Genomic DNA, 12,326 nt, shown 5'->3' with positions numbered 1-12,326 from the left:
ACAGTATAACAAATAGAGATGACTGTCTAGATTTAACTAATAAAAATTGCTTTAAAAATATTAAGAAGCAAATATTTTCTGTTAGGGGTTTTTAAGCTTCTTAACAAGTACAGTTTTACTATCCATACTAGAAAACTATTCAGTGCAGTACAAAGCAGGTATGTGTTACATAAAACACCAGTCACTTAAAAACGAACTGCTGATTGCCTGGCAATGAGCCAGATGTGAAAACATGTATAGCATGCTTAAAAACACAAAATTATTAATTCAGGAAACTGTTAAACACAAAGGACATCCTCAGTATTTGCCTAAAAAGAAGATAAATCAAGTAAGAAGAAACGACTATGTGACTATGTATTAAGTACTTTTCATGGACTATTACATTTAATACATCTTTTTCACAAATCTCCATTTAAATCAGTAACGTGATCTGGAGGGACAAGGTGAACACTGATCATATCATTAAAACTAACACACCACATAAATAAATAAACACATACAACCTAGGTGACAGTAATAATTCATTAGTATGAATTACTTCTCAACTTTATTCAGATTAAAATCAAGAACACTGCACAAAAAACAATATGACATATGTCCTTGCTATAATTGAGTCAAATCCCTCATTCTCTACAAAATATAGTAAAACTGAGTTTTAATATAATTCCTTGAACTACTAGGGCCTTTGCTTCTAAAAAAATCTAATCATCAAGTCGAATAAATTCTAAGTTTATTTATATGCAACATAGTATAATGAGTAAATAATAACCCAAACAGGTAGTTTAAGGTTTAAGAGACTTACCCCCCCGCCAAAAAAATAATAATCTATTCTGCATATATACTGAAACTCTCTCAAACTCTGTCATGCTACCAAACATTTTACCGTGAGGGTATTTGCTTTTGTTTTTTGTCTTCCATGCAGTTATTATCTCAGAAGCCTAGACGGACTATAATATGAATTAATTTAAACAAACTACCTCTTCCTGATGCTTTGCTGTTACTATTCATTTGCTCAACCATAAAAATAATTTCCAAAACTAGTACTCTCGTGGCCCTGTTTTGTGCTAATCACTGCACTGCCACAAGTGACACCACAGAGGAAGACAGTGTCCTTCCACTTAAAGAGCTAGTTAGGGTTAGCATATGAAATGCATCACAACACAACTGGATAAATACTGAGCGAGGCAGCGCAACAGTGTTACAGGAGAAGCTAAACCGCTCTTGGGTATCTCAGATGTCACAGACATCTGAGGGAAGACATAATCAGATGGGCAAAAATAACTCATGAGGGAAATGGGGATGAAGTTTCTTAAAGGAGAGAAAGATGACTCTTGCATTTTACTAGAATTTTGGTTTTTGCCACTGAATAAATGAGATTGCCATTCTTTATAATGAAGAACACAAAAAGAACAGCAGCTTTGAGGCAAGAAAAAAGTTCAATTTGGGAGAGAGCATTGTGGTACCCTAGATTAAGCCACCACCTGCAATGGCAGCATCCCATTTGAACACTGGTTCCTGGCTGGTCCACTTCTGATATGGCTCCCTGCTAAAGTGCCTGGAAAAGTAACAGCAGGCGGCCCAAATGCTTGAGTTCCTGCAACCCACACAGAAGACCTGCATAGAGTTTCATGTTTCTGGCTTCAACTTAACCCAGCCCAGTCACTACAGCCATCTGGAGAGTAAGCAAGCATATGGAAGAGCACTTCATCAATCAATAAATAAATTTGTTTCCCACTCTCCTTCTGTATGTGTGCATATGTATATCCATAAATCTGCCTTACAAACAATAAATATTTTATAAAAGTTCAATTTTAAAACTATTCTATGGGCCCGGCACAGTGACCTAGCAGCTAAAATCCTCGCCTTAAACACACCAAGATCCCATATGGGTTCCGGTTCTACTCCCTGTCCCTGCTGCTCCACTTCCCATCTGGCTCCCTGCTTGTGGCCTGGGAAAGCAGTAGAGGATGGCCCAAAGCCTTGGGACCCTGCACCCACATTGGAGACCTGAAGGAAGTTCCGGGCTCCTGGCTTCAGATCGGCACAGACCAGCAGCTGCAGTCACTTGGGGAGTGAATCATTGGACAGAAGATCTTCTCTGTCTCTCCTCCTCTCTGTATATCTGACTTTGCAATAAAAATAAATAAAAACTTTAAAAAAAACTATTCTATTTAGGTGCTTGTGAGACACATCATAGGATGTGTTCAATAGGATAGGTAGTTTGGGACTTTAAGAGCAAGAACTGAGCAGGATCTAGAGGTTTGGGAAGCCTAGCAGATGGAAGCCATCACTCAGTAAAAGTTTCTCAATATGTGTCACTAGATGAAGACTAACATGGGAATGACAGGGACCTCCAAGAGACAGAATGACCAGGCAGAGGAAGGAGGAAAAAACCAATGGCAAAGTGCTGAGAAGTCTGGCTGGGCTGAGGGATGGGCCACTAAAATGGAAATCAATAAGACAAATTCTGACAGCTAAACTCTAATGGTTTCCAAAAAAGTGGCAGGTCCTGCACAGTAGCCTAGTGGCTAAAGCCTTGCATGCACCAGGATTCTTTATGGGCACCAGTTCATGTCCCGGCTGTTCCACTTCCCTTCCAGCTCCCTGCTTGTCGCCTGAAAAAGCAGTAGAGGATGGGCCAAAGCCTTGGGACCCTGTACCTATGTGAGACACCTGGAAGAGGCTCCTGGCATCAGATCAACTCAGCAACAGCCATCGTGGCCACCTGGAGAGTGAACCAGTGGATGGAAGATCTTTCTTTCCATCTCTTCTTTGCTTTATAAATCTGCCTTTCTAGGAAAATTCTTTTTTTAAAAAAATTATATAATTCTACAGTGCACCTAAACAACACATTCTCAAAGGTGTACTCCTAAGTAATGATATCCAGAAAGTGTATTTGAACTTTTTTTTTAACTTGCAAGAAATATTTGTTTCAGTCTTACAGGGACCACATACTGGTCCTGCATTTGGCTGGACTAACAGGACATCAACGGCCCTCAACAGACCATGTGAAACCTGACTACATTCCAAAAGCAATAGCTGAATGAGTTAGTTAATGGAGAGAGAAAGCGAAAAAAAAAAAAGGAAGTAGAAACAAATTCTAAATGGTGACGTACTCTCCTACAGTAGAATCCGAGGATTTAAATGAAATAAAGGGGAATCTTAAAAACAAACAAAATATTGTAATTTTCAGGTTATTCTACATTTTAGGAAGCCAGGTAGATAAAAGGCTCCAAAAATAAAAGCATTTCTAACAAAGGACCATGCAATCATCTAACTAAAGGACACTTACAAGAGTTTTCAGATGAATGGTTCACCAACAGCAGTTATTAGAAAATACTTTCCCCCAAAAGCATTAAGGAAATGGCACAGAGTATGTTCATGGATAGGTTGGTTCAGGATTCTCCCTGGAAAAGGGGAACATCAAGCTACAAACTACAGCAATCAAACAACGTCTACAAAGGAAGCACGACCCACTTCAACTTTAACAGTGCTGCAAACTTTCAAAAATAGAATAGTCTGGTATTTTATGCTATCAATGCAATGTAATTAGTAAAATTCTAAAGAACAGTTCATACTAATCAACTGATACTTAACCAGAGTACTTTAATTAATCAACGGTGCAATATCTTCACCAGCATATAAATCTTTTTCTTCCAAGATAACACTATAATATTCTTCCTGACTTTGGGGGGGTGATAAGCAAGATATTTATAACCCAAGAGGAAAATAATGTGAAATATCTTAGAGATATTTTATTGAACTTTTTAATCATGGGATTAAAAACAATATACTCAAAAAAAAACAATATACTCAGCAGTCTCAAGAAGCGATGCTCATCTATAAAATTTAATTATCACTTAAACCCAAGTGTTACAGGCGCAAACTAATCAAAGTCAAACACACAAAGCATGAATCAATTCAAGTAGTGTTTGATAAGGAGTCATGGATCTATGGCTTTATAAGAAGTACATATTCCACCAAAACATATTCAAATTCAATTTGGAAAATGAAAAATAAAAATACCGTTGCCAAATGAGGAATATAAATTAAAAGCGATTGTTTTAAACACTGATGAGGAAAAGGAAAAATAAAAAAACAACATACAAATATGACTTTCTAGTCTTAGTGAAAAATGAGTAGGGACCAAAATGAAAGTAAAAAGAAGAAAGGTCCTCAACAAGGATTCCTAAAGAAGCGCAAGCACAGAGTAACCCTTTGGAGACTCAGAGTAACCCTATGGAAAGACTGCAAAGCTGTATGGAAAAAGCATATCAGATTGCTAACACTTTACAGAGTGGGAAGGAATGCGAAGACTGTCCAAAAGAATGACTAGCTTACAAAGTGAAAAAGAAATACCTATACCTCATGTAGTTTTCCAAGATGCCAACATGCCATCTCAACAGTGATGTACACAGAGACTACTTCTACTGTCATACTTTTACTATTTCACCTATTTTTACTAAATATTTACTATGTGCCTTTTACCATTTCTATTACAATCCTAAAACTTAACTTCAGTTGTAAAATACTTCTTAGTTTTTATTAAACAGGCATCATGGTTTTGAAATGGGTAAACAGGGACCCTTAACTAGTGCATTAATCTTACGAGTACTAATTATCAAAATAATCAATACTTATTAAACAGCACTGTCAATTCTTCAAATCTTATTTACATAAATCTAAATCTGCTAAAAGTAAACATCTATTTCACATTGTAGCCATTATTTCAGGACAGACAGTTGCCACAATAATATAAACAGACTGACATTCAAATGATTCATACAAAGGTAGTTTCTTCAATAAATCATCTAAGTTGTAACCACAAACACAAAATCAAATTTCCATAAGGATAAACATGTTACCTCCTGGACATCCTCTGGATTCCTTCGTGAAACAACCTAAAAGAAAAACATACAGAAACATCACATCATTATCACATTAGGAATCCACATTTGCATAAGCATTTTCAGGAGTATCTGCTTTAAATTCAATTCGTTTCCAAGAAAATCAATTCTGCATCACTTATGCAATACTCGGCTTACCCTTCATTCTCTGAATTACAGACTAGACATTAAGCAAAAAAACCAGCTACAATTAAAGCCCATCTGCTAAAAGTTCCTGTATTATATTCAGATGAACATGCCTGCAGTCTTAACATAATTCTAACAACTTTGTCCGCTCTCCTCCCAACCAGCATAGACGTTAAGAGCATCAAGAATAGCTACACATTACGCACAGTGCACCAGGAGCTCCATGTTACTTCTTACATCTGCATTTGTACAGGAATCTGTAGGTAGCCCATGAAAATTCCAATCAAGGAGAAAGCTGCTAGAGTGCTCAGACATGCCAATAATCACCAGGAACCTTAGCAGTTGGTGAAGAAGCAAGCAAAAGCAACAACAACAAAAGAAGTATATGCATGTATTCAGAGACCAATAAACCTTCTACCATGTGTTCTAAACAAGAAAAGATTCTTTAGGACCTCTCTAATCACAAAGACTACAACAAGCCTAACAACCAAGTAGAAAAACAGAAAAAAAAATTTTTTTTTCACTTTTTAAAATATTTTGTTTATTTTATTTTTTTTTTATTTTTTTTTAATTTATTTTTTTTATTACATTGCATCATGAGACACAGTTTTACAGGCACTGGGATTCCCCCCTCCCCTCCCCAAAACCCGCTCCCCCCCCCCCCATGGTGGATTCTTCCATCTTGGAAAAACAGAAAAATTTATGAAAAATTTATGAAAAAGTGGAACAGCACTTGGGATACTGCTTCCCACAGCAGAGTGTCCTGGTTCAAGTGCCAGCCTGCTCCTGACTGCAGCTTCCTGCAAACGTGCACCCTGGGAAGCAGAAGCTGATGGCTCTTGGGTCCCTGCCACTTCTGTGAGAAGGCTGGCCTGAGCTCACAGCTCCGGGCTCCCACCAAGACCAGCCCTAGCTGTAACATATTCTTGGAAACTGAACTGACAGGGGATATCTCTGTTCTCAGCCTCCCAACAGATAAAAGACACCACTGTAGGATGGGAAAGTCTTACATTAGATTATATATCAAAATAAACTATGTGAATGTGAAATTAATTAATTTGGTGCTGAAATAGAATATCTGCAAAAACAAATGATTCAGCAAACACATTAGAGTAACTGCCTCTAAGGAAGAAAAGGGTTTTTGATAATTGATAACAAAATACCAGGATTATGATCAATTCAATGCTACACTTGTGATCAAAAACAAACACAAAGGCCCTGCGTGGTAGCCTAGTGGCTAAAGTCCTTATCTTGCACACGTCAGGATCTCATATGGGTGCTGGTTCTAATCCCTGCAGCCCTACTTCCTATCCGCTAGCCCAGCTACAGTCATTTTGGGAGTGAAGTGACAAATACAAGATCTTTCTGTATCTAACCCAACCCACATACTGTAACTCTGCCATTCAAACAAACAAATTCCCAGAAAGGAAGAAAATAAGGGAGGAAGGGAGGTAGGGAGAGACAAGAGAGAGAGGAAGAAAGAAAAGAAAGAGGGAAGGAAGGAAGAAAGAAAGAAAGAGAGAGGGAGGGAGGGAGGAAGGAAGAAAGAAAGAGAGAGGGAGGAAGGGAGGAAGAAAAGAAAAAAGAAAAGAGAAAAAAAGAAAAGAGAAGAGAAGAAAAGAAAAAAGAGAAGAAAAGAGAAGAAAAGAAAAGAGAAGAAAAGAAAAGAAAAGAAAAGAAAAGAAAAGAAAAGAAAAGAAAAGAAAAGAAAAGAAAAGAAAAGAAAAGAAAAGAAAAGAAAAGAAAAGAGAACTCGGCCACCAATGAGGTAAACTAAGCCTCCACCTGTGACAGCAGAATCCCATATAGGTAACAACTTGAGTCCTGGCTGCTCCACTTCCAATGCAGCTCTCTGCCAATGCACCTTGGAAAGCACTGAAGGACATGCCAAGGGCTTGGGCTCCTGCATTCATATGGGAGACCTAGAGAAAGCTCTGGGATCTTGATTTTGACCTTTACCAATCCCATCTGGAAAGTGAACCAGTGAACGCAAGATTCTCTCACTCTCTTGATTTCTCTCTTTCCTTCTCTCTCTGTAGCTCTGCCTTTTAAATAAAGACAAAAATCTCATTTAAAAAAAAAATAAAGTTATATCTTCTTTCCATATCCTGAACAGAATACATACCAGAACTGCCATTCATCTAGTAATGTGAATCACCATGTGAGAGTTCTGTAAACGTAGCATGATGAAAGAAATAAAAACATTACTGATGGTTCTTTTTATCCGTTTCATTCAACTTAAAAATCTAAAGAAATTCACAAAATAGTTTCTAATTCTAAAATAAAAAGAGGTACTTAATTTAGATAAAATTAAGAAGCAACACAATTTATCTAGGAAATCCATGAGCAGGTCTGGAACTAAACACAAAGTTATCTAAGCCTGCCAGGTCCCAGAGAACTGCAGAGAAAAAAGAAGGGACAGCAAGTTAAATCCTCTACCCTGTGGCACCGGCATCCTATATAGGTACCAGTTCATGTCCCAGCTGCTCCACTTCCCATCCAGCTCCCTGCTTATGGCCTAGGAAAGCAATGCAAGATGACTCACTTTGGGATGCTGCACCCAAGTGGGAGACCCAGAAGACAAACCTGGCTTCTGCTTTCAGATCAGCTCAGCTCCAGCCATTGTGTCATTTATGGAGTAAAACAGTAAACAGAAGATCTTTCTGCACTCTCCTTTGAGGTTGTACCTATCACTGGTGAGCACAAGAACCAGAGCTGGAACCCAGCCAGGCTGGACAAGGTGGAGGCACCTGTGAGCATAGCTGAGCACTGTCTGGTGTGGGCTGGGCTGAGCTAAACTGCAGCACCCACAGGTGTGCACAGGAGCCGGATGGGCTATGGGTTGAGTCAGGCTAGGCCAGAGCAGAAGCTGACACATGTGAAAACTGGAGCTGGTGGTGCTGGGCCTGGCTGAGGCAATGGTTGGTATGTGTAAGGAACCGGGTCTGTGGCAAGCTGGCTGGGCTGGGCCACAGCACTGGTCGGTCCATATAAGATATGGGACTGGGGGGAATTGATTAGGCAGCTGCATCTACCAGTACATGCACTGACTGGTGCAAGTGACAGATTAAATATGACCTTGCTCTAGTAAGCAAACACAAGAGTCAAGAATGAAGCCACTTCAGGCAAGATTTCTTGGGGAATCCCTGACTAGACTCCTGGGCTCACACACTGGACACAGGAAAAATCACATCATGTGTGGCCTCTTCAGTTGCTGGCACCTGTGCAGCCCACAACATGCCCAGATGCATACAGGCTACATGATGGCCAGCTCATCTAGGCAAGCAGGGAGCATGAACGCCTCAGCAGAAGACAGAAAACAGAACAGGCTGGATTATTTTGGCCAAACTTGGCAGCATGTTCCTTGGTCTGTGGGTGCACTAAGGTGGACTTTTTCAACCAACAGACCTTGGAAAGATCTTGTCAACCCTGAAGCAATGAAACCAACTTCTCAGAACTATCAAAAGCACTTAAGCAACACCCCTCAGAACACTTTCCCACATCAGGGTCTCTAAGGCATCATCAAATGACCATCCGTCATCCCTAAATACTGATACAGTCTGACGATAAGGAACAGCCCCTGAAACATTTGTTCCATCCACCTTCTTCCCCACCTGAACCTCCTCACCCTAATCAGAAATCCACATGGGCAGTCATCCTCTCATCTATGTAAATATTAAAAATAAATAAATAAAAAGGATCTGTCTCTCATCCACTCTGTTAAAATCTGCCTTTCAAAGAAAAAAAAGAGAGAGAACAAAAAGAAATACAAGAGACTTAAGAAAATAGTCCTTTTGCTATCCAAAATTTAACAGTGGCACTTGCAGTGATACTTAATTCCACTCCTACAGAAATAACTGCATGAGTCCAGAAGATAGAACTGTTTGTTGAAGTTAGAATTAGTAGTAGGAACCATGCAAAGACATTCTTAATTTTTATCCCATGAAGTTCTCCCAGGGGAGACAATTTACCTGGTTAATCCTCCTGGGAAAAGATGTTTTTCTCCTTAAGTCTTAAGAAATAATGCACATTTACTTGACTTACAATTTTAAGCAGTTACTTTGAAAAGTATCTCTCTACACTGATTCTCAAACCTTAAATTTAAAAATACCCGTAACATAATCAAGAAATAAGACAAACATCTACAGAAAGAACAAAGGGCAGTGTAAATGATTTTCAGGCTCGACTAACCACAGTCACATGGAGCATGCAAAGATATGGGTTTTGTTAGTGCTATTCTCTCTTCTACTTTGTCATGTCACAAAAGTTCAGTAAAAAAAAAAAAAAGAGGGGGAATATAACTAAAACATAAGTTTATTTTGCTACAATGAAAATTTTGAACTCTGTGCTTATTTTCAAATTAAAAATTTCCCACAAACTTTTTGAAGATCTCTTTTATCCAAGATCTGAATTTTGCTAACGTTTTCTTCCATGAAGAAAGAACAAAAGCATCTACTGAACGCTTCCTACTCAAGGTCCACTGCAGGCACTTCCACATCGCCCGGCCCTCACTGACCTTTCCTTTCAGCCCACTGGGATGCTTCCTTTCACTTACCACCTATCTTAGCTGATACACAGTCGATAATCCCTGGAGTCAGAAGCAATCAATTTTCCAAATTCCCAAAGCTCTCTTCTGTACTCATGTAGACTTTAACACTTTCTAAAACTCCACCTTTTAAGTACAGTAAATTCTCTTCTACTATGAGGATTCTTCAAAACAAAGTCCATCCTTCATTCAGGCATATGTCCCTCCTGGCACTTAGTGCCTCAAACTGAACATTTGTCAGATATGCCACCTCACATGGGGAGAAAACACTCAACAATATCTTTTCATCCCTGAGACCCACACACCACCCTAGCTGATGTAAGAGGAAACAAATACTAATGATACAGACCTGCTCAAAATCTACTATGAGACATTAACAGGTAAGCAGATTAACACAGTATAATTTTGCCAAGTAGCAAACAAGGGGCTGGGAATGGAAAATTACAAAGGTTGAAAATTGATTTGATCTTTCATAAACCCATGATAACAGAGTAAGTTTAGATTTTTTTAACGGTTTTAATGACTAGGAAGGTTTCAAGAGTAGTATAATAATATGACAAGGACCCCTCAATTTCACAAAAGTTCTTACTCAATCTGAAATGAAAACTCCATCTACACAGCAACCACTTGCAAACAGGGAACAGCAAATCCCCTATTTTTAGTACAACAACTCCCAATAACCATCTTTTTAGGTTTATTCAACCTGTTCCATCTCACCTTCTCACATCTAAATTGTGTGCCACTCCCATAAACCACATGCCACCTGTATACCCCACACTCCGTCTAAGTCCACCTTGAGGGCCTCTCAAGAGCACACTTCTGAGCTTCTGATCACAGGATCACCACATTTCCCAAATGACCACTGTATTATTACCATTTAATCTGTACCTCCCTCTTTTAAATGAGTACGCATGTAGCCAATTCTCAAAGGTTTGTATATCTTGGAGTTAAACAAAAATTCTTCCTTTTTTTTTAAGATGTATTTATTTTTTATTGGCAAGTGACTTAACTTTGTTTTAATGTTTCCTCATTATTAAAGTGAAAATTAACAGGACCAGCATGTGGCTTACAGAGTAAAGACACAACCTCGGCACCAGCACCCCGTATAGATACCAGTTGGAGTCCCAACTGCTCCATTTCTGATCCAGCATGCTGCTGGTGTACCTGGGAAGGCAGTGGGAAATGGCCCAACTGCTCAGGCCCCAGCAGGGGTGTGGGAGACCCACAGGCAGCTCCTGGCTCCTGGCTTTGGACTGGCCTAGCTCCAGCTGTAGTGGCCATTGGGAATGAACCAGCAGATGGAAAACCAATTTCTTCACCTCCGTCACTCAAGTAGGTAAAGAAGTCTCTTTTTTTTTTAAAGATTTATTTTTATTATTATTTTTTATTGGAAAGGCAGTTATACAGAGAGGAGACACAGAGAGGAAGATCTTCTGTCCGATGATTCACTCCCCAAGTGAGCGCAACGGCCGATGCTTTGTCCAATCCGAAGCCAGGAGCCTCTTCCGGGTCTCCCACGCGGGTGCAGGGTCCCAAAGCTTTGGGCCGTCCTCGACTGCTTTCCCAGGCCACAGGCAGGGAGCTGGAAGGGAAGCGGGGCTGCCGGGACTAGAACCGGCGCCCATATGGGATCCCGGGGGTGCAAGGCGAGGACCTTAATTAACCACTTGCGCCACCGCGCCGGGCCCCAAAGAAGTCTTTTTTTAAAAAGCAATAAAAACAAAGTGAGTGCTACATATTATACCAGGTAACTGATGCAACAGGGTCCTGACAAATGTGTGGACCCCAGGAACATGCTCCGTGTCTGCACATGGGCCCGAGACCAGGGGCCAGCACTGACATCCCTCCCAAGTGCCGCTCTGCTCAGAGCAAACCTGATTCTGAATCAAACATCAAGGAAAGAAGCATCTTCTATTATATAAGCCAATGATGCATAAAGTAACATTTTTTTAAGTCCACATTCTTCATCTGGAGTAGCCTAAACCACTTCTGCAAATCTGTGATTCAGAAGAGAAAGTCTAAACGGGCTGGGGGCTGAGTCACCCACTTAAAACCATCAGCCCTGCCCCACCCCAGAGCGGGGACTGCAGCAACCTACCCCCACGAAGAGGCAGGCACCCCACGGGCGGCCACCTCGCCCGGGACATCGTTCCAGGGTCAGGCATCGTTCCCCACCCCACGGTCCCCACCGCGGACCACCGGGTCCCGGTCCCCACTGCACTGGGCGCTCACCCGCACTCACCCGGGCGGTGACCTTATACACAGTGTAGCCCCGCGGGTGACGCTGGGGCTCGGTGACCGTGTAGAATCGGGCCGAGTCGGCACCCCGCTCCCAGGGAGAGGTCATCCTCTCGCCGCCTCTGCCGCCGCCGCCAGTCCGGGATCATCAGGGCGACTCGGTGACGCCGCGGTCTGGATACCCAACGCCCAGAGGGCGAGGCGGCGAGGAGGCGGCGGCGGCTCCACGGCGGCGCTTCCGCCGCACAGGCTCCGCTTCCGGGGCGGCGGGGAAGATTCCGGGGCAGGCCGGGTTCCGGGTCCCAGGCAGAGGGAGACCCACCTCCGAGGACCGGGCGTGGGACTCCAGTCAGAGGCTCGCACCGCCACCCCGACCGACCTCTGCGAACACTGGGCTGAGATGGAGAGGGTTTCGCTTACCATTCAGCTGACAGCCTCGCAGTTACTGGACTAATCGCAATACCCCAGGGCTGCTTCCATCAAGACTTGACATCTCCACTCCCTTCCTG

General features: G+C 41.5%; 1 protein-coding gene across 7 annotated transcripts in view; it reads right to left on the bottom strand.

The window, feature by feature from the left end:
• RPS6KC1 (ribosomal protein S6 kinase C1) overlaps positions 1 to 12,080 on the bottom strand; it is a 133,567-nt gene extending 121,487 nt beyond the window's left edge. For 3 of the 7 annotated variants that reach the window (XM_040985656.1, XM_040985660.1, XM_040985662.1), the window contains exons 1-2: positions 11,822 to 12,080; positions 4,866 to 4,901 (exon numbers count right to left, since the gene is read on the bottom strand). In XM_040985656.1, the coding sequence (XP_040841590.1) occupies positions 4,866 to 4,901; positions 11,822 to 11,926 (141 nt within the window). In that variant the 5' untranslated portion in view covers positions 11,927 to 12,080. Of the gene's footprint in view, positions 1 to 4,865; positions 4,902 to 7,158; positions 7,206 to 11,821 lie in introns of those variants that run through there. The other 4 variants (XM_040985658.1, XM_040985661.1, XM_040985659.1 and 1 more) reach the window with 3 other exon arrangements.
• Positions 12,081 to 12,326: the final 246 nt, after the last annotated feature.

Source organism: Ochotona curzoniae, unplaced genomic scaffold, assembly GCF_017591425.1.
Source record: "Ochotona curzoniae isolate NIBS_2020 unplaced genomic scaffold, NIBS_Ocur_1.0 contig_430, whole genome shotgun sequence".
NCBI classification, from domain to species: domain Eukaryota; kingdom Metazoa; phylum Chordata; class Mammalia; order Lagomorpha; family Ochotonidae; genus Ochotona; species Ochotona curzoniae.
This window is presented reverse-complemented; position numbering and strand designations above follow the sequence as displayed.